At 39.2% G+C, this 27916-nt stretch overlaps 2 protein-coding genes across 10 annotated transcripts in view; one reads left to right on the top strand and one right to left on the bottom strand.

The window, feature by feature from the left end:
• Window positions 1-7296, bottom strand: part of LRRTM3 (leucine rich repeat transmembrane neuronal 3) — an 81459-nt gene extending 74163 nt beyond the window's left edge. Inside the window, exons 1-2 of one of the 3 annotated variants that reach the window (XM_021279900.2) lie at window positions 6497-7296; window positions 4645-6176 (exon numbers count right to left, since the gene is read on the bottom strand). In XM_021279900.2, the coding sequence (XP_021135575.1) occupies window positions 4645-6176; window positions 6497-6500 (1536 nt within the window). In that variant the 5' untranslated portion in view covers window positions 6501-7296. Of the gene's footprint in view, window positions 1-4644; window positions 6475-6496 lie in introns of those variants that run through there. The other 2 variants (XM_005512775.3, XM_013370543.3) reach the window with 2 other exon arrangements.
• The window catches only part of CTNNA3 (catenin alpha 3), a 460135-nt gene that overhangs the window by 218175 nt on the left and 214044 nt on the right, over window positions 1-27916 (top strand). The gene's annotated exons all lie outside the window — the stretch shown is intronic.

Genomic DNA, 27916 nt, shown 5'->3' with positions numbered 1-27916 from the left:
CATTACATTCACTTTAGGGCTTCTATACACAGAGATGAAATTAAAATACAGTAGAATACTTAGTATGGTGAAAGGATTTGATGCTACTAGAATGTGAGACAGAAGAATACAAAGTTAAAAGGCGAACACATCTGTATGTGGATTGATGTAAACAATAGATACCTGTGATTAAGCTAACTACCCGCTGGATGTCACTATTGTTCCACAGAAATTCATCTCAGAGAATATTTATGTAGAGTCGCGTGTGTGACAGCAAAGCCCGTTAGCTTGCAGCAAACTGAAAATGTCTAATTGTGTTTGCAGGAATATTGTATGTTTCTGTTCATTTTGCAATTGAATTTTATATCGAGGTTCACTATGTCTTCGTAATTGGAAAAAAAAAAAGGGAGCATTGCCAAACCTTAAGCTGTGATGACTGTGGATACAGATAGTGAGTAATGAAAACCTACCAGCCAAGGGGAGAAGCTTGCATTCATTATACTCAAGCCACTTGTTCTCATTGTTATTCTCTTACTCTGCAATTGCTGGAGGTAACCTCAACACAGTGAATGGACATTACCAGTCTCCTTGAATTTGCTTAGCACGTTAGCTATTTTCCTTTCCCAAAGATGTGCATTTTGTGTGGTTTATTATTCTGAAATACTGCTTGAATATTCCAGGAGCTGAGTCATTTATTTGGGAGCTCAAGTTTTCCACTGGCCAGGAGGATGTCTGAGGAGACTGGATTATATACCCAGTACTCAACTGGTGTGTCATCTTGAGCAAATTGCCTCAAATCTGTCATGTTTATTTACCATCTTCTGTCTGTCTTCTCAATGTCCCTCATAAACATTTAATGTAATAGATTGTTAGAAGACATTTGTACAGGGGCCAGAAGAGGAAGTTTTGACTTATGTTAAGAATTTTGGGGTGCTATGATAAAATGAAAGCCTTGTTCAGTGATTCCACCTAATATTTGTATCAACATTTTTAAAATAAATGTAGACTGCAAGAAAGGCAGCAAAACCAATGAAAATGGGCATGGAAGAGTACCACACTTTGTCTGCGGCTTGAAAAGCCTTGGTGATTTAGTGGTAGTCTCAGAACACCATATATGACTTCAGAAAAGAAATGGTGATTTTTTAAATAAAAACAACGACAAACAGCAACAAAACAAACCCCAGGCACCTTCAATATGCATTGTTGCTCTCATAAACTTGGAATATGTAGACTGCCTCAGATCCATTAACAGACAGCCAGGTCATGAGAGGCATTCAGTCACATCTCCATCCTCAAGCTGGTGCCTAAAATACTTGTATGAAGGCTTAGGGGTTTGTAGGAGCCATCATAGCTGTCGTTCATCCTCTGAGGATTCCTCAGCATCACCCCAGCAAGATCTTAGCTGTTTTGTGAGAGACTGGCACCAAAATATCCCAAATCCAAGGCAAAGTGGGATAAGAACTCTAGACACTTGCTGCTTAAACTGGAGAGAAGCAAAGGAGAAATGTCTCCTCTGGAATATTTGAGGCTTTAGCACTTCATTTGTATGCAGGAAAGGGGCAGCTGGGACTGAAAGCTGCTCAGCTAAGACCAGGTCATTTCCTACAGGATTATTAGAATTTGTGACTCCAGTGGCCTAGCCACCCAAACCAAGCCACTGCTAGAGTGTTTGACAGTGGTAAGACTAAGTTTAGTTTAGCTCATGTAGTCTTTGCACAGAAGAAAGCGTGAGTTTTGTAATGTGTGTTAACATGTTTTGGAACTGGTTTAAAACATTTCCTAAGCCATTGCCACTAGAGTGGGATTTAACAGCTCGGCTCACAGGCCTCGGGCTGTGCAAGAAGGTTCAAAAAGTTGCACTTGGCATCTTGTTTAGTGTAATGAGCCAGTGGTTTCATTGCCAATGACGACAGCAGCACTTACACATTCATCTGTCTTTGGTATATCTTTGGAAATTCATGAAAAGTGGATTCGTAGTTTTCCAGGCAATAAATGAATTAGTTGATCTGAGCACGTCTGTGCTTGAATATAAACATGCTGGATTTTCATTATTATTTTTGTCATCCATCTATGATTAAAGACATACTGGCCTTATTTTTTTTTCCCACACCCATAATTAAATATTTTTCAAAGGGAAGCAGTGATAATTTTATAGGTATTGCTTTCTGTAGGTAGTTACAGAGTGCTTCTTTCTGAGTATTGTTCTGGTTAGAACAAGACATTTTAGAAGCATAAAGGAAACATAAAGTCAAACTCATTTATATACAGCTCAATCACAGCCCATTAAGAAGTTTTAGAAGATGTATTGAATATTTTCAGGTATCAAAAATACTAAACTAATAGTATGACATTATTTTGTAATTGTAGTTAACACTCCCAAAACTAAATAGCAAAATTTTCTCATATTTTTACACATATGTGAATATATATGCATATATTTATATATGCTCATACACATGTGTGTATATGTATATATGAACATATGTATATTTTGGGCCAAATCTTTCTTGTTTTGGCTGTGCCTTATATTATTGACCACTGCAGACATTAAAGCCTGTAGAAGTACTGAGATGGTTCTTAACATGAAGTTTACAGCACACTGTAATCTTTCAGTACAGAGCTAACCAAGACCTGCTGGTGGAAAACCGAATCCCTAATGGCTAAGGTAATTCAATGTGTGTTGACTTTCAAATAGCAACTTTCAAGGTGCAAATCAGGTTAAAAGTCACAGCCTGCTCAGTGCTGCTAAAGCGTCTCCAGCACTTGCATTAATTGTGTGGGATCCTCTTTGTACTCAGTAAAATGGGGTCCCTGTGCCAGAGTTCAGTATAGTCTCAGGCTTCTGCTCTCAGATATTTCCTCACTACAGTCCTTGAAAATGAGACTGTTTTCATTATGTGAAAAAACCCACAAGCCCTTCAAGTGTATTAGTTCTTTTTAAGAGATGCTTTCTAGCTTTATGTTTATTGTATCTAGCATATTTCAAGGTGATGGGCTGTGATTAGGTTTTTTGCAGTAAAAATTCAGGAGAGCATTCTGCTAAGGTTTTGCTTTTTCTAATCTGCTGCAGTGAAACTGCTTTGTAGAAACATTCCTTGCCAAGTGACTGAAGACATGCAGTTTACTAAGCCAAATCAAGTTGTAAAATAGAGATAATTAAATTACTGACTTGGTTCTATATAGATGCTGCTGTATTATTTCAAGAGTGAACCACCACACCCCCACACATCCCCCCCCTTCCTGATAATCAAAATAGGAGGTATGATTTATTTGGAAATATGGGGGATGTTATATTCTTCTGCAACCAACAAAAATACATGACTTTGGAAGAGGGAGGGCAGGAGTAGCTGGATTAGAAATCTGTTTTCTCCAGAACCACTAGTGAATGACTACACATTAAACATGAATAGCTCTGAATTCTTGTAATGTCATTAGGGTTTGGCTAAGAGATAAAAATACTTTGTCGCTGATTTCTTTAAGAATTTTTGGATGCACTCTTCTCAGATCAGTGAATAACCAATTTCCTCTGAAAGCTCTTTGCAGTCGTAGTGTCTCTAAAATATGCACTGTTTGGCCTTGTAAGTAATGAAGCTTTATTTACTTATTAGAGGGACAGTGTGCAAAACACATCACAAAACCCTAACAAGCTCAGCCCAGCAAATAAAAAGAACTAGAAGAACATGACAGATTTAATGGTTTCCTCAGCTACGTTAATGCCTTTGACAGTCTTGAAAAGAGAATTTCTAATGAGCACTGAAACAAATGTGTGCAGGAAGTGGTCTTGCTTTTGCTGCTGCACATTCGAGTTCCTCTAATTGCATCAATCAGGAATTTCTGCTCCTCATTTAATGAATGCCTTTTGATTACTTTCTGAAAGGCAACTGGATGTAAGGGATAAACACTGGCACCTTTTATATGAAGTCACAGAAACAGGTTTCAATTAATAGTTATCAGCGCTAGAAACACTATATTGTAATGCAGTACATAAATCCCTTTGTACAGTTTTGTTCTTAAATTTTTATTAAGCCTGTGTTTCCTTCTGCTTTGCTTTTGAAGTGATACCTTATGTCCTAAGACAGTGCTTTAACTTCCCACTGGCTTTTTATTCTATCTTGTGTTGGGCAGAAATCAGGCATTCTTTCTGAGCTGCTCCTGCCCCATCTCTGTCCTCAGCCAACTCAAAATACACATGGTGCCTGGGTATTTAGTTTGTTCTTGGTTCAAAGACTGAGTTTCAGAGCAAGATGGGGGTGGGGGGGAACAGGGAGAGAGGGAAGCTGAGTCAGATTTAGATTTTTGTTTCTTAACTGTTGTAATTTTTTTCTCTAAACAGAGGCACAGTCGCTGCAGGTGCAGTGGATTGCTTATGAAAGAAGTTTTCTATTTAAAAACAAGAGAGACTTTAATGAAATCAGGAGAAGGGGTTTGTACAATAGGTATTGTATTAAACCAGAGCTCAGGCTTCACATTGATTGTGGTATTTAAATTTCAATGAGTTGATTATGTATGAGAGTAAAATGACCAGTATTATGAATGTACAAGAAAGTGACATGGAAGAGCTGTGCCAGAAAAGTGAGAAAAACGTTCCCTTTATAGTCCCTAGAGTTCAATAAAGCACCACTATTTCCCAGCTTTTAAAAGCTCTTTTATCACAATGGTTCATACCTCGCATTCCCTGGAGCCTGATTTGTTATACGTGCAGGGTCCTGTTCCATTCAGCAGCATCTCGCTGGTTTCAGTGTTGGTGGGTTTGTAATCTACATAAAATTCCTGTGTGCTTGGAGTCATTTGCTTCAGTGACTGCCGTTTCTTTTTCCTGTGCCTTCGCATGAGAGAGCGCTGCTGCAGCTGCTTCATACTGGCTGGGTAACGCTTCCATGACACATAGATTACCAGCAGGATCACAAGCACAGACAAGAAAAGGGCCACGCTGCCTGCTATGATTTTATGGAAGGAGATGTGTTCTGTGTCGTGCTCGGCTTGGGAGCTCGATTCGGTGGCTCCAATAGTTGGGGGCAGAGGGGGCTTGCTGTCATGTTTAGGCCTGGTGAGTTTTGGTTTAAACGTTGGCTTTGGGAGAGCTCGTGCTAATTCAAACCTTTCTGTGGTACTTTTGCCACAGATGCTGTAGTTTTTCACTGCATCGATAACGTTCACCCCTTGCAGCTCTTTGGGGCTGGCACAAATAATTGTATTTTCCCTCAGCCCTTTAAAACTTTTAAGCCAGTTTACCAGAGAGCAAATGTTTCTGCTGCATTCCCATATATTCCCAGCAAGGCTGATGTCATTGAGGGATATCCAAGAATCCAAAATTTCTTGACCAATAAATGTAAGCTTGTTTGAATCCAGGTTGAGGCGCTGTAAATTGGGCACACACTGAAAAACACTAGGTCCGCTGAAAGCTTCTATTTCATTGCCAGATAAATCAAGTCTTTGTAATGAGCTCCAGGTCCAGGACATAGTTTGTCCTATCACACTGATTTTATTCCACTGTAAATAGAGGTTTTGAAGGCTGACTAGCCTTGGAAAAAGTGCCAAGTTGAGCTTAGAAAATTGATTGTGCTCCAGATGAAGCTCTTTCAGTCTGATCATGCCTGCAAAGACATTCCTTGCTAAACTCCGGATGCGATTATAACCCAGGTCCAACAGTTCAAGGTTCCTGCAATCTTGAAATATTCGAACAGGGATGGTTCTTAGGGAATTGGACCGCAAATGTAAACTCAGCAGCTTCCTTAAGCCCCTGAACTGTTCAGATCCCAGAGACTGCAGCTGATTGTATGACAGATCCAAATTCCGAAGATTTGTCACGGGTCTGAAGGTATTATTAAGAAAATAGGAGATTCTGTTGGAACTCAAGATCAACTCTTTTAGTCTGCGTATTCCATTGAAAGCATTTTCGTCAATATTGCTGATGTGGTTATGGTCTAAATAGAGCCAGGTGAGTTGATTAAGACCTTTAAATTGATTGTATTTTAGTTTTTGGAGGCTGTTATATCGAAGGGACAAACCTAAACAACCAGCAGATATACTTGAGGGAATCTCCTGCAATTTCTGAGATTCACAATATACCATTTTGCCTTCACACCTACAGCCCTTAGGGCATCCTCGTTCAGCAGAAGAAAGCATTGTCAGTAATACAGTAGGGGCTATTACCAGAGCTACAGCTGATCCGCTCAGTAGCCTAATTACATTGAAACCTGGAAATAAAAACAACTTAGAAAAGTTATCCCCCCACACATCAGTCATTTCTTTCAATCATGCTAAAATCTTTTATTTCAACAATCATTTAAAAATCCTTAGCTCAACTCAACTACTTTTCACATTGTTTTCTTTACTCAGATTTTTTTAAAAGAAAGCCTTTATATAAATACTGAAAAACAATTGGGTAAAAGATGTAATCCCTGAGCAATTTAACTGTAATAACAAATCACATCAAGGTAAGTCTATGGAGTAATTAAAACACAGGCTATGCAGTGGCTATGAACTATACATTAAAAAAATAACATGAAAAACATACCCATCCTTTGTGTTGTTCAAAGGTCGTCCTTAGGTCTTTTGTTTTTTGCTTAGTGTGCCACAAGCATGGCAGCCCCTGTCAGCTGCACTGTAGTGAGTCAGGGCTCGCTGACACCCAGGAAGAAAAATTGGACCCCTTGGGAGATGGACCGATTTAGGAACATTATTCTTTGCCAGCCACGCAGAACATTCCAAGAATAAATCAATCCCAACACAGCATTCGCAGCAAAATGTCAAATTCTTCCTAGGTAATAGGATCTTCATGGATATTACCTTTTTGCATCTTTATAGTTAAGAACCTGGCTTTTAAAATTTCTCTTTATAGGACAGCATGTTAGATTCCTCCAAGCACCGTTTAGCTATCTGAATTCACACATCTGTATTCCATAGCACAGCAGTTCCCTCACTTAGCACCCGATCCGGCCAGGAAGCTGCTTTGTAGCATCGAAGGTAGAAGCAGCCTGTAAATGAACAAGCTCTGCTCACTTCTGCATACTGTCATTCTGAAAGCTCCGTCCCACTGTTGCTTTGGTTTCGGCGAGCGCAGTCTTATGTAAAGCTGCCCCCAGTGGTGAAGAATATTATGGGCATGTGCAGAAATGTCTTCCTTTTATCTTGCAAATGAGTAAGCTCTGCTGGGAAAAGAGTGATTCTTCTGAGTGACTAAGAGAAGCGGAACGGTCAGGTTCGATGTGAACTAGTGAGGTGTGCTGAAATAGCCAAATCCTCTTAGTCTCTTTTGCTGTTTGTAAAAGCTGTTTTGCATCCTTGAACTTAATAGCGCTGTGTGTGCTGCTGAGACTTCTGTCTGAAGGGCTAATGTGACACTGTAGAACATAGATACAAATTTTCAGTCTTAAGGGGTTTTGTTTCTTACTGCATTAGACAAGCGTTCACATGACCTTTTTGCAATAACTCACTATTTTTTAGTGAAGTATCAGCCCCCTCAGTGTGTCTCTTATCAAGCGTTCAGTGGGGACACTATATTTTACAACATGAAAAATGTTTTGGAGCTGACATTTTGCCTTTTTGCTTTTTTCTTCTCTGTTAAAAGGCATGGTGCCAGGAGGTTAGGCAAGAGTATTGTGCTCATTTATTTCCCAAGTTGCTGTCACTTCGTGCCACAACACTGACACTTCAAACACAGGCTTCTGTAACCCTTACAATATACAGAATAAGCAGCTTGGTGGAGTACCTTAATCAGGTGAATTGTATTTATTGTAACATTTGAAATGAGCAGGATTTTCTGTGAAGGTACAATATAGAGAGATTTTTAGATGTATGACGCTGGGCTGTCCTTATATATCACATAAAGAGCCTTTTTCGCTTTCCTTACTCTTCCGTTCCTTCCTGAGTGCTATAGAGAAAGGACACATCTTTTTATCAGAGGAGAGCAAAGGTAAGGTGGCATCACAGTAAATGCACCACGCTGGCAGGCTTCCTTCACCAGGAAATATGTGATCAGAGGTAGTGGTGGGTATGTGTAAAATCATGGCTCTTTGTCCTGCAGGAACAGGGTAGAGCCGCTCGTTAGAAGCGGGTACAGATTACAGTCCCTCAGATGCAACCAGACAGCTCTGAGAACTGCTTTTCCTTTCTGAGGCAGAATCCTTACCTCTTGGAATAATGTGCTTTGACTTTTCCCTTATTTTTCACTGCTGTGAGCGTAGAAGAACTTAAAATGAGATGAAACCTGAATTTTTCCACATATTAAAATGCCAACATTGCCTAGTACTTAGTCTGTGAATGACTTCAGGCATAGAGTAATCCCACTAGTATTAATGCACCTATCTGTAGTGCCTAAATTAGGAGCCCAGTTGCTTCTGGCTAGCAACAGTGAACATCTTTCATGTCAGAAGTCAGAAATATATACCTGCATCAAGGCATATCCTTGAAAATTCTCCCTTCTGGGTCAGACTTGTGGAGAGGGAAAGGGTTAATTCCTCCATTAATCTCTGTCATTGTCACTGTCTCTCATACTCTACTACAGCTTGTTTCTGGCTCTTAAATCTGATCTGTAGGCTTGAGGAGCCAGCAACAAACTGCAGCCTGCACTGGCCACTGTGACTGTCTGGGGAGCTGCTGTGCTGCACCAGTGTCACACGCTAGGGCTGCTGTGCCTGCTAGAGGTTTTCCAATCGCTGACTTGGGGTCTCCTTGAATTCAATGGGGCCGGATTGGCAGCTTCAGAAGACAATTGAGACCTTCAGAAAGCCAATTTGTCTCTTGGAACTGCCGCTCTTCCTCTGTTGACAGTAGAGGATGCCTGTGACAAGTAAACTCTGTACTGAAATGGCTCAGTCAGGTTCTTAAACTTAGATGGCATGAAATTAGGTTTGAACTTTCACCTGGTTCAAACACAGCGTGTAAAGCTTCAGATATCATCCAAATTCTTTGTCCTGAAGAGCTGATGCTACTTAGTATCCTGGCTCAGACTGAGCCTTCTCCCCAAACATTGCCTGTTCTCTGGCTTTTCCTCTTTTGTCTTCTCCCTCTCCTCCATCTTCGTTGTGGAGTTAACCAGTAACTTCTCTGCCACGATGAGTCAGCAAAGCTTTAGCAGCTTTTCCAGGGTTTTAATAATTGCCAATATGCTGGACAAATAAGAGGGAACAGCCACTCTTTGACCATGAGTTATTTTCATTTTTCTGAAAGGGGTGAGACATCAAGAGATGAACAGAGAGAGCATCAAATCTATGTTAATGGACTGCCAAATTCAATTTTCTTTACTGAGATCCTTTTTGAATTACACAAGCAGGAAAAGTGCCAGTGTCTGATAAACAGTTTTTTAAAAATTACATTTCTATATCTTCATACAGCTGGATGAGTTCTTTTCAAATTGTGGAAATAAAGCTGCTCCCAGTATGAAACATTTCATATGAAGTTTCAGGCCAGTCTGGCCATATTCTAAACTATGAGAAATAGAGAATTCAGTTAAAGCCACATTTTAGATAAGAAGATACCTTTTGTAAGCGGTTTAACCTTTGCCTTGTATCAACTACACCTTATATACCTGTGCAACCCTGTTGCTTTACCATTTAACTCATGTAACCAGGAAAAAAGAACTCGAGGCTAAACTGGTTAGCTACTGTTACGGATCAGGTAGTTTTCAGTAGAACTACCACAACTCCTGAGTGCCTAAAATGTAGGAGTTTGTTGGAGGCTTGGTGGGTCCGTGCGTGTTTGTTCCGCAGGGCAGTTGTGGGAGTCCAGGGCATCTTGGGCTCAGCTCTGCGCCGTTGCCGGGCAGTTCTGCCTCCTGTCCTGGGCCAGGGAGGGACAACTGCAAGGAGCACAAGTCTCAATGACTTCACGCTGCCTGAACATCAGTGTTCAGAAACAATGGTATTCCTTCTCTTCTGCCTATCAAGTCAGAATTTCATGCAATGCTACAAAGGCATACTCTTAAGATAAATATTTCATTTATTTATGTGCTCTCAGAGACAGTCTATTTTGGAATATCAGCTGTAGACATATATCGAGATGCCACAGAACCTGGAAAGCTTATTCATTTTGAGTTATATGTCTCTGTGATTTGTTTTTCTGAGGGGGAAATGGCATGCATCAGAAAATACATTGATAAATGTGTTGCTAAATATGTCTTAACATTCATACAGATGAAAAGTGATGTGTTGGGTGGAGTCTGTGATGAACACATGGTTTTCTTCATCAGCACAACAAACAAATTAAATTCAAAGTTGTTTGGAAATGGTGCACTATCCCAAGGTAGTGATGGCTCAGATTTTTCTCTTGGTCCTAAACTTTCAATAGGTTTTCTGCCTGAAAATTGTTCTAGATGGATTTCACTACCATCTGATTTTGCAGTAATTTGATTTCATTTAATTTTATGTTTGATTTCAGTTTTGCTTGTGTAGTTAAATTCTAGTATTTTTTATTTTTCCATTCATTCTAGCTGTGGTCTGTGTACATAGCTGCAACTTCCCTATGGAAAGCTTAACATGAAATGCAGCCAGAGTAGTGAAGGGTAAATGAGAAGATGACATCCACTGTGAGAAGCCTGCACAGAGCTGGTCTGGAACTGAAACATTTTGCAGAGGAAAGGGGAAACAGCAAATCTTGCATTTTTCAGGGTTATGAGAAGGCACCTCTAATGACCAGGTACCTCTGTTAGCTAAAAGTATATTTGAAAAGAGGGGATGACAGAATTCTCAGGCTCCAGTAGAATGGGGATGAGGAGTGCGTAGAAGAGATGTAAACTTCCCAAAGCATAAAGCAGCAGCAGTTACCAGGTGCTAGTGGGGTTCCATGTAAATCAGCAGTCAAAAGCCTTCCCTGGTTCTGTCACTTGCTTCCCATCAGCCTTCCTCAGGACATTTCATGTTTGCTCTTTAAAAATGCAGTTCATACTTAACGGTGGTGTTATAAATATATATATATATATATTTTAAGTTTCCATTTCTGTTATTCCTACAAGAAATCAATTCAGAAGAGCACTATGATCGTTTTTAGCTACAGTACATTATATTCTTAATGCACAAACCTCAGAATTTAGGCTTCTGGATACAGCATTTTTCTGTTCACAGCTAGAGCTCCTGGGCCTAGGAGTGCCTTTATGTGTGTAATCGCATGTCCCTTTGGGGAACCGTAGTTAACAACTGCTGTACTGTGTTCTTTTTGGGTTTATGAAGTGACAAAGTATGTCTTTCCCTTGACTTTATTTCACCATAAAGAAACTAGGAGTCAGCTGGGTTAGCAATAGTAGCTTGTTCTAAATGGTACTGTAGTGTGCTATCACTGTATCATTGAGAGTAGATAAGTCTAATAAAATGTGTTTGCAATTTTTCAGCCAGTGATTAAAGGAACCTGCTGTTCGATGAGGATCAGATTAGAGCCGGGGGAGTATAAATCCCAGTGTAAATATCAGAGCGTGGGAAGGCAGAGGGAAATTCAGGATGTAGGATTTGCCAAAGACAGACATCAGGAAAGGGAAGGGTGGGAAAGGCAGTTCCAGGAACATGTAGGCAAGGGAAACTGAGGCAACAGAAAATGCTCTGAAGAAACAGGGGAAGAGGACTGAGAGTAGGGAGGGTGTTAGCCCGGCAGTTTGTCAGTCCTCACCTAAAGGACCACGGTGGTAAGTGACAGGTCGGGGAGGCTGATAAATTAAAACATCCCCTTGCTCTCCTGCTAGGAACAGTTAGCTCTGCAAGGCCTCCTTTGGTCTCTGTGAGGGTGAGAGGATCCCATTTTACAATTCTGTGATAAGCCGAAGTAACATCCAAAGCTGAATGGGAGTCATGCCCCCTTTCTAGGAGTCAGTAACCTCCGTAACATCCTATTGCTTGTACAGGACATGAGGGACGCATCTGTCAGTTTGCGTATACCCAGAGGATCTCCTCGGTGCTGTGCCTCATAGGGCAGCACAGGCTATTGCTTTCCTCATGCACAGTTATGCACTGTTGAATAACGAAGCTTTTCCAGCTGTACAGTTTTGTTTAAATGTGTGCATTGTGGATACGTGACAGGCCTCTCAGCTGTCCCGGCGTAGATCATGCTGCATACAAGCCTACAAGCTTTGTTCATGGCATCCAGTGGCTGGATTTTCTAGGTGCTGTCATAACTCCTGTCTTGAACACTCAGCTGTTCCCTGGTTGACTTTTTGTCTTATGGCTTTGGAGCTGTTTGAAGGCAAGCAATCTGTGCTTTGGTCTCATCCTCTGGGGACACGACTACATGAGATGCAAAGCTATTATTTTACTTACTCTGAAACTGGTAGGTGCTGCTTCTGTTTCAGAGGATTTAGTGTTGATTCATTCAGGCTTGTCCTCCAACATCTTGGTGATGGGGGGGAGTATGAGTAGAAGCAGCAGAAGGTGAATTATCATCACGGAAAGAAAATAAATTAATTACATCTTGCACCTAATGCTAGCTCCAACCTGCAGAGCATGAAAGGTACACACCATAAGAGTCCTGGAGATGTGTAGGTGCAAAATGAAAGGTAATCTTACTGGCCTCTGCTTGTGATTCTGCCTGTAGTCTCTGTGAAAATGCCAAGGAGATAAGTTAGAACAATCCCAGGCTTGTTGTAGCTCTTCTATGGGCCAGCATGCCATTGCTGGAAGAGTGTTTATTGTCTTATTGCCCAGGCAGCATGCATAAGGTTTATGTAGCTTTAAGTATTCAGAAGGCCTTCTGTGTCACCATGAAGTGTGCTTTTCCTGTGAAGTATGATTTGTTCTCCTAGGAGTATCTGACTTCTGTCACACTATAGCAACTTGCACATGCATCGCTGGCTGACTACAGTAGATGGCAAAGGTAAGGAACTGGCTCTATTTGATAGTCTGCCTGGAACTAGTGTGATGAGCTATTTAACTATGGGTAGGTGGAGCAAATGCATACACATAAATACTTTTTCTTCTTTGAAGGATGAATTGGAAAACTGGAGACAACCCCCAATGAAGTTTTCCTTTACATGGATGTGTTTCAATAGAAGATTTAGACAAATAAATGTTTTCTAACAGAAAGACACTTTGTTGGGGGGAGACAGGGAATAATCCTGACAGTGTCCAGTTCTGGCCAGAGGATAAGGAGGGAGCTCTGAGCATTTCCCATGTTATTGAGGAGAACAGGAATGGTAACATTTCACTGAGAACAAATGAGGTGGTACTAGTGTCAGTAATATTTCAATTTTTACAGTGTTTTCCACCAAGTTATTCCATATCTGTTGTAATTTTATTACTTGCTATAGGTGTCATTTATTTTGATGAAGTTTTTGAGCTAGAATGACCAAATAGCAAAATTCCATGTGAGGACAACATAGTTGCCAAACATAGGAAAACAAGCTTCTTTTTAAAATGCAAAATTATCTCGAATCTTTTGTTAATAAGCTTGTCAACTTCTGTTCACTGTAGGACCTCCTCTGAGGTTACAACAGTACCATTTTGAAAACTGTTTAAATATCTGCTGAATATTACCTTTAATTTTCCATATAGAAATTGTGACTGGAAGCTGTCATTTTTCAGCTAATTGAAACAAAAGATATGTATATAGAGCATTTCTTAGGATCAGACCTAGATTAGTAGATCAGACAATTATTCCTGTACTCTTCCTAGTCCTACTGCTTTTCAGTGCGAACAGCCATACGGGTGTAGGCAATTAAAGAGTGCAGAATACCTTGATTTCATTTGACCTGTTGAAATATTGTAAAATAATTTCCACTTTCTACTTGCACTTGCGTATGCACGAGAATCTCTACAGAGAACAAAGCATTCTGTCTTACCTCTATTAGGAGTCATGCTTGGACTCAAGTGTGGTATTCTGAGATTGTGATTTCAAATCCAAAGAGTGATGTGTTACTATACAGCATTAGTAACATTTTGAAGAGAAAACTAAACGTGACAGTTGAGCAGATTTGCAACTGAAGGAGGAAAACATGAACAAAATTAAGAAACGTATAATTATGTTCATTCTCACTGTGACTAGCATAAAAATTATTTATTCCAAATGGTTACAGTTGCATGCTTAGTCACTTCCCTCCCTGGATTCAGCATAGTTCTGTTTTCTGGCATTTTCCTGAAAAAAATGTGTGTTCTCATTTTCGTCAAAATGTTTCAGATTTTTGTAGCTTTTAATAATTCAATCAAGTATTTTTCAATTAAGCAAGCTGCAGAAGTTTTTAGATATTCCAGATTTGGTAGCTGATGTTCCTGAGAAAGCTTGGAATCTTAATTATACTGACAGTCTTGGTTTGTTAATCAGCCTATAATTTGCTTCTACTTAGTCACACAGGTCACTTGTCCATGTCCAGTAATGATGGACTAGAACTTTCTGGTTTAAGTAAAAATATACAAGAGATGAATTGTTGCAGGTATGTATGGGCTATTCCATTCTGTACTTGCTGTCCTTCTTCTTTTCCCATTGGTGTGTCTGGGAAACAGAGCTCTGAAGAAACCATATGTGATTTAAATGACTTATTAGCTCATCTTTTCAGGCCATGTCTACCCAAGAAAATGGTCTTAAATTAAATGTGATTAAATAAAAAACCAAACTGAAACAAACATACAACCAAACCCCGGCTTATTTAAGTGATTTACAAAAGTGCAGCAGACTCCCATATAATTAATTTCAAAACAAAAAGCTTGGTTACTGCAGACTTATTTTGGTTCCTGTGACAGTATACTCCACTGCTTATTAAAACTAAGTGTGTTCTATCCAGTGGACAGGGCAGCAAACAAACAACAAAACCAACTCAAAAAGGCTCAAATGTTATACATGGCATTTGCCTGCTGTGTCACAGTGTGAAACAATAAATATCTGTAAAATGTTAATTTCTGATTGACTAAAATGTTGAAGAGTGCTGCAGGCCCAGGGAGGAAGAGAGGAAGCCGACATGAAGAGAAGAATTGAAGTTTTCCCCCTTTCTTCTCTTTCTTGCAACAACAGTGGGATAGGCATGTTGTAGTTTTTGCATTTTGTAAATCCTTCTATCCAGTATTCTGTATCCCCTAAGCAGATAAGAAGCTTAAAACCACCTTTCTCTCTTACAGCTCGGTTACATACAGAAAAGGTTAGACACCAAAAAATGCTGCCAGTTGATAATAGAGTCAAGACTCTGGGCAGCCGTTGTAGTGGAGACACAGGAGAGCTCAACCTGAGAGTTAACAGCTCCATTTCCATGTCCCTAAGTGGTAACAGGAGTTAGGAGAAAATAGTAAGGATTTATAAACATGAACTGGGTTTCAAAGCCAAACGCTTTGCCTCTAGACATGCAGGGAGCAGGCGCATCTCCATCCACTGGTTCTTATAAGGTACCTCATAGATACATGACAGAAAAATCTTCTGTCTGGGCAACAGGAGAATCATGTGACTTGCTGGTTTGATCTTGCAGCATATGTTTGTGTCATCATTTATTTGTCATTTGGACAAATTGACTGGATTGAAATCCAGAAGATGAATAGACACATACCAATGTAATGAACACAAGAAAGATACTTCCTGTGGGGATTTCTGCTACTGTGCGTTAAGCAGTTTCCCGTGTTCCTTTGTAAGACTGTAGCTCCTAGGAAAGGAATGTACTTTTATGCTACCAGTGTAAGACTAAAATAGACCCTAGTCTTTAGATAACTGTGTACAAACCTAATACACAGGAGAATCATAAATACAGTGATGTCAAAATGTTGTTTGGTTTGCAATTCATAGGAAACGTAGAAAAGAAGAACTTTTCAGAGGAAGCTAAAGATACCTTTGAATTTTATTTTTTTATTTAACTTCATCAGTATGCATAATTTCTGGCTGTATAGTTTGGTTTATACTATGATAATTGAAGCCCACAACACAATCTCTGTAGGATTCCTTCTAAGGTGGTGTGCCTTGGTGCTGTTCGCATGCATAAAGAATTCACATAGGGTAGTAAAAGCTAAGACATAAAAGTCTGATGGGCCAGTGTAAAGCCAGAAAGTAACTAATGGGTGTTAGGAAAAAAGAAGGTACTGTATGGCCATGTTATTGAATAAGAGCTGTCACCTATGAAGATCTTTGTGGGTTCCTTTAAAATACCTAGTGCTTGCTACTCTGAGGCAGAAAGCTGGAAGAGATCCAGTGGTCTTATCTGACATAGCAATTTCAATGTTCTTCTCTGTGTGTTTCAAAGTGAAGTAGAAATAGGCTGTTAGAATAGAGTTATCTTTAAATGGATAAAAGTCTTGGAATTGTATTAGAACACCACTATATGAGAGAATCTCCAAAAAGAAAACTATAAATGTCCTTGAATGTATTTGCTTCTTACATAGATACCATGGTGTTTGGAATTCGGTATCAGATACTTGCTGATCAAAAGATGAACATTTTAAAGAAGTTGGTAGTTCATGTCTTCACGTAAAGACCGGGGTTTTACATTCCACCATTTTGTACAGAAACAGAACACAGAACTGAGTGTGTTAGGCTCTCTAGCAGTTCAGCTGCAAGACTAGATTTTGTAAAGCTCCTTAATTTTGATAAAACTAAGTTTTGTCCAAAGCTCGATTTAAAAAAAGGTTTCCAGTAACGGTTTCTACTCAGGTTGTTTGTGTCTGTGTATGAAGTCCAAATCCGCTTGTGCTGGTTATTGTACCTTTAGTGAGGACTGTGTTAGCCTGCTTCTGTCATTAGCCACTATGTGGTAGCAATTAACATAGTACTGATAAGCTTCCAACTTGGATCTTCTATTTAAAAAGGTTGTTCTAAGTTATAATAGATCAGGGACATTGAGAAAGAGAGAATTCCCACTCCTTGTCGCAGTTTTTTTGCAGTCAAATGTCTTAGCAGATGACAGTATTAATTATCACATAATGAATGTGGTTCATTTGCAGAATTTCACAGAGAGGGAGGACTCTCTGTTGGTATATTTTTCTCTCTCTCCTTTTGAATATTTAATCCCATGTCATATCATGAGCTAATACAAAGAGTTACATCTAAAAGATATGGGGAGGAGTTGCTAATCCCTTCAAGTCTGGCAAAATTAACCTCTTGAATGTTCAGCATATAATTTAATAGATATGCCAGTGACCTTTCTTCTGTTGCTATTCTTTTTCACAGCTACTGGAAGTACTTGATGGCTATTTTATGTCCTTTTATTTCAAAGTGTACTTGATGGCTATTCTATGTCCTTTTATTTCAAAGTGTTCTACATTTGTATTCTTTGCTTACATTGCCACTTACCTGGCATTTTTTACTTTAGGCCGCTTGCAGCAAAAATGTATGAAATCCCGTATGTCCCGCTGTGCCTAGAATATATTTCAAAAAGAGTAAATCCTTTACAAGTTCGCAGCCTCTGCCACCCTTCGCTAGGATTTGTCTTTCGCTGTCTGCACAGTTTGCTTGGTACCGTATGCTGCTTCTTGTCGGAGCTGGCTGGAAGTGTCTCGTGTGTCAGTAGCAGCTTATTTTACTTGCCACGGTTCAATGCAAAAGCAGTGAGCAGCAGAAAAGGAATCTTTGTTTCAGTTCCCATTCTTTCCATTTTTGCCATTCAGGAAAGGTGGCAACCACAGATGAAACTATTTATGAAATCATTACGGAGTTTCTCATGTTCTCAAGCAAAAAAGAATTTTAAAATCATGGAGAGTTTTACTCATCATCATAGGGAGTAATATACTACTTAAACACTTGCCAGGAGTGCTAGTGAATAGGTATATCAGCAAGTAGGTGTGAATGTGTATGTCAGAACAGCAGTATCCATATTTTGGATATGTCTGTCAGAGGTCATTATTAGGAACTTAGTGATTACTTTCATTATTTAATATAACAATTATGGGGAGTATGTTTATCTGATTTCTCTTCCCTGTGGAATTAATGGCTGTCTCTATTTGTTTCTAATTTGTACTCTATATGATCAAAACCAGGGTCAGCTGTAAATATTTTGTGTAAAGTCACTATATAGTTTTACTTCTGATATCCAAGATGATTCATCTATCATATTTTATACTATTATTCCATTAATGCATATTTAATTTCAGCATTAATAACTCTTATATGTGAGCATGTGTTAGACATGCTTGTGTGTGCTGTAGGTGATGTTTGTAGAAGACTGATAAAATCCAAAATGGAAATATTCTGTTATCTTGGAGTCTTAAGATAATCTATAGGAGTTGTTGATGAGTTTGAAACACAGTTAGTAATTGGGAGCTCACTATAAAGTGCTGCTCCCTCTCCCGAGTTTTGTCATTAGCTTTATTTAATGGAACAGATTTTGGCATTCATCAGTCAGCTGTACTGGCCTCCCGTTGTCTTTACTTCAAGAAAGATCATTATTTCGTGTGAAGAAAATTCAGTGTGAATCTGTCTGTTAAACGGAGACTACCTTCATAAGGTGAGAGCCATGTAAACACCACAGAGTGAAAATTTGCTTGGCTCTGGTTACCAAAGAGGTATATACGAGTTAGTCTAAACATACTGGCATGAAAAATGTTCTTCTGTTATAGGCAGCTGTCCTTCATACTGCTGAATGTCTTCATTTAGGGTTAGGCAGCTCTGCTGTAACATTGTGTCTTCAATTTGCATCTTAATTAACTTTGAACTGAAGGAGATAGCTTATTTGACATTCTAAAGGGGTGCTTGTGTCCAGTTATTCAGGATTAGTATTCTACGGGGAAGGAGACTGAGATAATCAGATTCTCACCACCTTGTGAAAAGTCCCTCAGGGCCTGGTTAAAAGTCTCGTTTGCAAGGGTCATTTCTGCTAAGCAGGATGAGAATATAGGATGTCGTGTTTCACCCGTCCCAGCTCCTTCTTAGATCTACAGTTAAATAAGTCTTGCGTATTCATCCACATGGCATTGAAGTGAGTAGTTTTGGTGAGTCGGTGTGTGCGTCCAAGTGTATTGGTGCCAGTTTGTAAGGTGTCAGCCTATGGGTTCATCAGAGCTTGCTGATGGTGGCGTTCTGCTGTGATGTGAGGTGAGGTGTTTTATTTCTCCCCACTTCTCCCTTTAATCAATATAGAAATCTAAATTGAATCACTTTCTAATGCACAAAGAAGTAAATAAACATCCATTTGATATTTATGTATAGGAACTTTGCTACAGCAGACAAGGGATGTGTTTTGATTTTCCTGAAGGCTGTTGCAAAATGTTATTGCTCTGGAAAAAGATTACAAAGGAAATATGATAATCCTTTTATCAAGATACTTGTCATTCCCATTTAATCATAGCTGAAACAATAACAAATGCTTCTGCAGACAGTCAGTCAGTCTGTGCTCACAGCATTTCTTCAATTGGCTCAGACACTGTATGGATAAACAGTCTTGTGGGACTTTAGAGTTCACTTCTATTCCTGAGCTGTTCAAAACTGCAAAGCTCTTATGCACAGAGCTGGAAAGGAATTGTTACTGTTGTTACAGAAACATGCATCAGAGTTCAAAAAGTTAACATAAAGCGTTTTTCACGATAATTTAACATTCATCAAAATTCAGTGCGCTTTTCTCTGCAATGTATTCCTGTGACTCAGACCTCTTGTTTCAGTTGAACCAAATAGGGATTGTTACATAAACCAAAGCAAAGTATTATATTTACTGCCATATTTAATGGCTTTATCTCAGTCTATGGTATAGAATTATTCTTTCAGTTCAATAGTATACTTAATAAGAAATGAATAAGAGGCTGTTAAGGAAATTTCTATTTTTAATTTATAACTTTTAACCTCTTGAGTTTTGCAGGCCAGAGAAAAAAAAATGTGAATTCCAGATTTCTAGGAAGGTTGTTCTTAAGCATTCTTGCGGCCTCTTTGGGATCCATTTCTTGCTCAGAAAATGCAAATGAAAATAAAAATATGCTTGAAGCTCAGCAAGTAATTACAGCAGCTAGATAAAAGGTGTCAGTTTTATTAATGGATACAAACCTCTTCTAACCACAAGGAACCCTACTATTATAATTTCATCCACTAAAACCAAACAAATGAATCCACCTGATTTTCTGGTTGGCTGCTGACTGTGCAGGTTTCCATCTCCTGAGGTGAAGGTATGTTTTCAGCTTTCTTCCCATAAGGCAGTATCTTATTTTGCTGTCCAGATGATCACTTTTGTGTCCCAAAGCTCTGTACACATACAACCCCCCACAAAGCACAGCCTTTATCACTTTAACAATATGGTCTAATTTTGGACCAGTTTTGCCTGTCTTTTTGTGTGTGACACTGACAGACACTTGTCTTTTATGTAGGTAAAGGCTTCTGCAGCCATCCCATTGATTCTGTGGGAGCATAAGGACTCCTCGCAATTATTTTCAATAAAATATTTTATAGAGGTTGGGATTTTCTTGGGCTGTCATGCCTTCGCCCAGGATGGATGTGCCCAATACAAGGTTATTCTGAGGATCAAAGTTCCAGATTCTTCTGTTAAAGAAGGTGCTCAGAAGCAGAGTGGTAGTGGAGTTGGGGCGAGGAAAATTGCTGCTCTCCCTGCGGGGGCATTTCACCATTTATGAACAGTTTGCAGACATTTCATTATTTCAGAAGCTAGGTGGAGGTAGGTGGGGTTAGGGGAAGATTAGGGCTCTCCATTGCGGGGTTGATCTGAACAGTACTGATGGAGTGAGGAGAGGGCAAGTGGTATTCACTACATGGGGAAAATGTTGAATATTTCCCCTGGTCCAGTCCAAAGAAGGCTTAGTTTTATCTGTGCTGGTATTATGTCCTCTGTAGATTAAATCTGAGTGTCTATGGCCAAAGAATTTTTGTGTAATTGCCATAACTTTATTAAAAAAGGCAATAGCAGGTTAAACTGAGAAGAAGTGTATGTTATTATATGCCTGTTTTCATATCTGGACTCTTCCAGAGCTTTATAATCAGCAAGCATGTTTTGAATGGGGAATAATAATAATTTTAAAAAAATGAACAGCTGTGATTTAAGGTACAGAATGGCTAATACTACTTCCCTTATTTCTTCTCTGCCAGATAAAACTCCCACCACTTCAGTGTTGCCATGCAATATATTTCATGGTGTGTGGGATTTGTTTTGTGGTGTGTGGTTGGTGGTGTTTTTTTTTTTCCCTCCTCCTTCTACTGGTGATTCATTGAGATCAAACATTTGTTAAACTGCACTTTTTAAATTTCTGTTAATTATTTTTCTATGGTTGGGGTGCTTGAAAAAGTCCACACACTTTTCTACCAGGCTAACCTAGCTCAGATTTCCTAGGATTAATTTTATTTAAAGAAAAAAAAACAACAACAACAACAAAAAAAGTTACTTTTTTTCTTTTTTTTTCTCTATTTTTTCTTTTTTCCTTCCTATTTTTTCTTTCCTATTTTTCCTTCCTATTCCTTCCTTCCTGTGTCTTCCTTCCTGTGTCTTCTTTCCTTCTTCAGACAAAGGGGTGTATTCACTATTGAGCTTGGATGGATACTGGTGAAAATTACTTCCACTTAGTTCCAAAGCATTTTCTTGTCCCTATGCTTTCATCAGGAAAGACCTTTTTTTTGATAATTGCTGTCTTGGGTGGAGTTTTTGAAAGTTGCTCTTTCACTCCTGTTCTTCCCCATGCCTTAATTTGCTTAATTGAGGTAAAGAACAGGCATATGGTGGGCTCAAAGAGCGCTACTGAAAGAGAGATTGAAGGAGAGCAGGTAGCGTAAATGGAGTGTTGGATTATAGTCATTGCAGGATTAGAGTAGAAGAAGACAAATCTAGAAACTGTGAGGGCAGGAAGGGTTGAGATGACAGCGTGGTATAGCAGGAGAAAAAGAAAGGAGACCACTGGATCTGAAGGAGTTTTGGGAAGCAAGGAAGAACAAGACCTCTGATGATAAAAACACAAATATAAATACATAATACTCTCCTTTAGCACAAAGAGGTCATAATTGCTTTAATTGTAATCAGCTTTAATGAAAAAGCCCAGTTCTTGCAAATGAGAAACTGAGGAGGTTTAGGGCCGAAGGGATAGAACGGACTCTGTCAGACGGGATTTGGGGTTGAAGGGAAAGTTCTTTCAAGGATTAGAATTGTGATGACTCTGGAGTAGGCACCGGGCAGGAGGGGTCTGTGGAGAAGGTGTTGAACAGGTTTGGAGCCTTCTTAGATATTAGAACAGGAAAGCAAGAGTTTGTAGAAAAGAAAAAAAAAAAAAAAAGAGCAGGTATGGGATGAGGGACAGATTGCAGAAAATAAAAGTCTGGTTATCTTTAGCCAAGCCCCTGTTTTCAGGTGGTGACACCGACACAAGGCTGCTCACACACTTCCTTAGAAGCTCAAGGGACTCCCTAATCTTTTTTCTTTTACATATGCCCACATGATCTCTGCTATTTTAATAGGAGAACTTTCCATTTATTAGACCATTGCCAGGGTCCAGGTGGTATAAAAGCTCATTTTGTCTGTTGTCCACCCTTGGCATCACCTTTCTCCTTTGGGCCTTCCCGCCTCTACAGGAGAAAGCATTTACAAGCTGATTGGGACTAATAGTAACAGTAACATGGCTACCTCATTTTTTTAAGGTTAAAAGTGTAATTGGGGGAAGCTGTCATCTGATAGGGAGTAACTTCATGTACTGGAGTCCTTGAATGCATTTAGATTAGGAAACTTTCTGACATACTTGCTGTGATGAACTGCAAAAGTCGTAGTTGATGAAGTCCAGATCCAGCTGTGTGTTCTGCTGCCAGACATTTAATCAAGTCCAAAAATTTTATAATTTAATATTCTGTACATAATTTCTTCTGAACAACGCTGCTAGTATGATTGTCATATAATAACTGAGGTGGATGTGTTTGATATTCTCAGATGCTCAGTGGCTGCTGATTAAGGCTTTTATATAACACAGACTGCAGAACAGGTTCTGATGGCCTTTCCTTGTTGGGAGGTCGCGTCATCTTTCAGTTTAATAAAACTATTTGGGTGTACTGAATAAGAGAAAAATCAATTTCTGAGGTATGGATTGGAACAAAATTCAAAAGGTCGAGTATAATGCTTGATCTTGAAGTCTCTGGCTTAATACTCTGTTCAGCTAGGCATTAAGTATTAGGCTTGGTGGCTCTTCATAGATCAGGATCATGAAACAGAGAATGAAATGCTGTTTTAGGCGAAAGTGGCTGGCTCTCTGCATTTAGGACCACTGAATGGTGAGTGTTCTGGGTTAACATGGTTCTAGATTTATCAATCTTCAACACTTCTTATGATAATTTTAAATTATAATAGAAATTCTGTGTAGGTCTTCAATGCACAAATAATTGGCCAGAGAAGTGACAGTGAACACTTTACAGAAAAGGTTAATCTGAGCTCTAGGAGTTTATAATCTCACTGAGAAAAAGACATGACAAGTATTTTCAAAAGGCTGGAAAAGTAGAAGATACCATAGTACTTTTCAGAACTGTGTGTAGACCACAGCTTGATGGTTGGATGTCATTGACCCATATTGATCTCATTGGAAAGTTGAGAGTAATTGCTCCCATTATTTAATCGATACCATGAAACTATCACAACAGACAAAATGTATTTAGAGTAGCCTCACTGCTGTTAGAATCGTAGTGTTTCGGTTTCATAGCATTTTGTACACTGATAAATCAGGGTAATCTACCAGCATTACCTGAAGGGTGAACCTTAGCACAGATAGGAAAAGCATATTAGACAATATACAGACAATTAGACAAAGAGGAAGACCTGACTGTACTTTAAATTTCAGTCTTAATGTATTTACATCTTTAACAGCAACTCTTGTCCACATTCTGTGATGAAAGATTTTTGAGAGATTTCTTTGGATTCACTAAATATTTAGTAGTAGTGTTATTATTGCTTCTCCTTTATGAGTAATAATTGCATTTATGGAATTAAATGCACATTTCTCTCTCCATCCTCACTGTTTTACTTAATGATAGTATGTAAGGGTGTTAACCTATTTCTTATATTGAGTGTGGAACTGTTAGGTTTATGTTAAAAGACAATTTGGGAGACAGAAAAGCATGGTGAATCTTTCTGCACAGAGAAATTAAACATGATGAAAAAAGAGGAGAGTAAACAGAATCCAGCCAGATACGTTCTCTGGGTGGAGCATAACATAGTGAGGGTGAAGGTATTGGACACTGCATGGAATGAGTTAAACTTGAGTCCTGAATCTTTAAAATTCTGTTTATCCTGCAGCAATAAAAGGTCTCTCTCTTTAAGGGAAATGAAAATTATTCAATGGGAATAAAAGTTTTATGGCAAAAATTGTTCCCTGAGGAAGAACGGAATTACAGGAACACAGCCTGCCAGTGTGGTCTCAGTGGGAATGACACCTTGTAGAAACAGCGCTTGTTCATTTCTGAGTGTGTATTAAAGTGATTTCTTTGGACACTTGTGGTGATGCAGCTCTCAGAGCGCAGCCAAATTGTCTCCAACAGTGGAAGCTATTCGAAATGAAATAATTAGAAAAGTTCTGTTAGAAACATGTCACTTGCAGAGTTTTGCTGTTGCAGCAAAAGGCAGTTCATCCCTCAGGACTACAGAAAGGTATTTACTTTAAAATCAGCTGGCAAACTGGATTTGACTAGGGCCTAATAAACATGGAATTAATAAAAAGTAATGCATATACAGAATAGTCTGAATTTATTGTACTCATTGCATTAGCACTTTTAAATGACATTGAATTTTAGAATGTATGATGTTTGAATGCATACATTCCCTGAGATTGCAAGCAGCGTAACATTATTGCAGAATATGACGGACTGATAACAATAAAAGAAATCAGCAGTTTTATTGTTTTGTTTAGATTCTAAAAATCAGAGATGAAGAGCAAGATAACCGTGTTCATAGATTTAATTGGTAAATTCCTCATCTGCATAAATGTGACTCAGTTAATGACAGCCAAATGTTCAGTGCTGATGTGAGGCTGCTTTAGAAAAGGCTCTTTACTGAGAGGTTTATTTGTCTATGAAGGAAGATGGTATAAATATAAATCATATTAACCTCCTGATGGTAAAATACCATAGTTTTCAATGCCACCAGTGCTAGGAAAATCTTTAAGCTTGGTTGACCTGAATAAAACAGGCGGCCATCACCTCTGGCGTGCTTGTGGCTGCTGCCGAGGGGGGCATACTGAAATCAGTGATGAGGTACAATTTTTAATCCACAGTGTGCCAATGGGGCTGGACAGATACTCTTTCCCTGTAGGTATACTGCATTTTCAGAGTATTTAAAGAGCTAATTAGGGGAAAGAGGTATGCTGAGTGTCATGCTTCCACTGGTTTAAAATCCCAACCTCTCCTACAACTGGAAAATATCAATGTAGGTTTATGCGAGCAGACTTCTCTGGGTATACGCCTTTGTCTTTAGTTAGGCTGTAAATGAAATTAAAGTATTTGTGTTTTTTTTCTTTGATTTCCAGTGAAAGCCAGAGAAATGGAACTTTGTATTTTATATCTTCCATATATAAATACAGCTCAGATGATCTGAGAAATCTGTGTCACTTCAGTGAGCTGCTTTCCTTAAATCCTCTGTGGGCCAGAGGGCAGTAATTGTGATCCTGGAGTCAGCCAGCCCACAGCAGCTCTCGAATGCTTATTCCACACTCAGGCCCAAATTCAATTTTTAGTATGAATAGCTGCAGTTCTGTGCACTGTAGAAGAGTTTAATCAGGTTTAGGATGCCACATGTAAAGTCTCTATTCTTCAGTAATTTCCACAGATCTTTTAACTGTATCCAACTCTATCATTGTGTTGTCTGGAAACTTTATTTTAAACCAGAGATAATTTTTTTGAATGCCCGATTCTCATCACAGGGGCTGGCAATGAAATTACAGGGTTTATGAGACATTTCGAGCAACTGAACTATATTTTATAGAAATAAACTTGTAATTGCAGTGTATAAAGTATGAAAATATTAGCTTCAGTGTTTAGCATTTGGTTTGATGGGCAAATAAACATACAAATGTTGCAGCTCTGCAGAATTGTCATCCTAGAGTCAAAACTTGAAATGTAAGTTGTAGGAATGTTACTAGTAGTTTGAATTTTGAGATGCTGAACTTCAGATTAGGCTGTAGAAGTATAAAATCTTGTTTGTAAGGAGATTCAGGTTTCTGCATTTCAAAAATAATTATACTTGGCAATTATTTTATTTTTTTGCACAATCAGACGTGTTAGACTATGTATGCACATGATGACTAAAATTAGTTTTATAGAAATGGATACATTTTCAAATGAAGTCAGACCTTTGGTGTGCTGGTTGTGAGAGGCAGCAACAAAAGCAAAATTATTTATACCTCTAGATGTCCCCAGTGGGAATGTGACACTGTCTCAAAACTGAGAGTGACGTGTTCTGGAGTGAAAAGACAGCATCTGGGCTCGGGTTTGTGAGCTGGGAACCACGGAGGGATTAGTGCACTAACATGAGGGGTCCACTCTGAGGGAGGAGACCTGAGAAGTGAGGGCTGGAGGGCAGGAGGGTTGGGAAACAGAGTGAGACATGTAAGGATCACTTGGGACAACACTTACTTGGCATTTGGGAAGGTGGACACTTGAGGTGACTGACTGCCTGTAGGACAGCTGGGTGTCTGTACTTCCTCCTCTGTTCTCTGCAGCACGAGACTGCTGGGATTGTCCTTCCCTTGCTGTTCACAGCCCTCTCAGGACTGTCTTCCACCCTCTCACCATTCCCAGACCTCAGTTTTGATGATCATGTAAATATCTGTTAAGGCAAATATTAGCTTTGATAAGGACTTTGCTTTATCAGGAAATGCAGTAAGCAGGCATGTAAAACTGTGTGCATATCTGTTCGTATGCGTGTGACCCATGTTTGTGTTTCCAAAAACACTGAGATTCATAGCTAGGTATTTGGGCTTTTTACTCATGAAAAAGTTACATTTTTGAAGCGCACGTTTCACACACATTTCATATTTGCACTGACCAGAAGGCCAATTAAAATGATGTTTTCAGAGTGCATGGTTTAGTATGGTTGGTCTGATGACAAAAACATCAGCACTGGTATATGTTGTCTTCATCACTGTTTAACACAGTGAGGAATTCTGACGTGTGAGAGAGTATGTTTGTTACTCAGCTGAGACATACTTCATTTTAAGCGATATCTAGAAACAGGTGCTTTCTGCTGACACTCATATTTTGTATAAATTTGTGTGTTAATGAAGGAGATTTACATGCCATTGTCTTGACTCTTTGCTTCTCATGTTAGGTAGCATCTTGAGTTGAAGGGAAGAGAAAGAGGAGAGAAGCACCTTTGAAATAGCTGCAGTATTATAGGAAACATCAGCTGTGGTGCAGTGCTCCTGGCTGCTTTCTGTTTGCCACACGCTGGGGGAAGTAAAGGAGTCGGAATGATGAGGCAGACTTCAGGCAATTCACTAGCCCCCATCTCTCAGTCACGGGCATTCCATCTGATGGGACCTGGAGGGGTGAAGGCAAAAAATTGGCAGTTCTCTGAGCATGGGAGTTGGCTAAACTCTTTGTCACAAGGGTTATCTGGCTAAAGTAGTTGTTTGTTTTGCCTGTGAATTGTTCATGAACAGGCATTTCTCTTAACTTATATATTATTCATAAATGTTGAAATATTTTATGAACAAATGTTAGCCCACGGGCATAAACTGTTTGCTTGAATTATTTGCGATTTATTGTTCATGGTGTGCAGTTGGTCATGTAGGTCATAGAGTATTATTTCTGCTTCTAGATTTAGTGACTTAAGAGTAATGAATTATGCGTAGCTCACAGTAAGGCACATTTTTCTTCCGTGCAGCTGTGGATTTGTACTAAGAGGTGGATGCCGTCTCTGACTCAAAAAGTCCCTTATGCTGCATATTGCCAATAGGTGGGAGCACATAATTTAGAAAGTATTGGTGTGTATTTTTTCTGTCCTGGATATTATTCCTGGTTAATCACTGTCAGAGACACGGTACCAAGCAGGTTGCTTTTGTATTAGGCAGATTATGCTGCTGAACTACAGCAAAGGTTATTTTTGTCCACATCACCATTGTAAACTTAAGTGAATGATTCTTATTGGAACTGTTCTGTTCTCTTAAACAGA

The sequence above is a fragment of the Columba livia genome, chromosome 6 (assembly GCF_036013475.1).
Source record: "Columba livia isolate bColLiv1 breed racing homer chromosome 6, bColLiv1.pat.W.v2, whole genome shotgun sequence".
NCBI lineage: Eukaryota > Metazoa > Chordata > Aves > Columbiformes > Columbidae > Columba > Columba livia.
The sequence above is the reverse complement of the archived record's forward strand: the minus strand, read 5'-3'. Positions and strand labels throughout refer to the sequence as shown.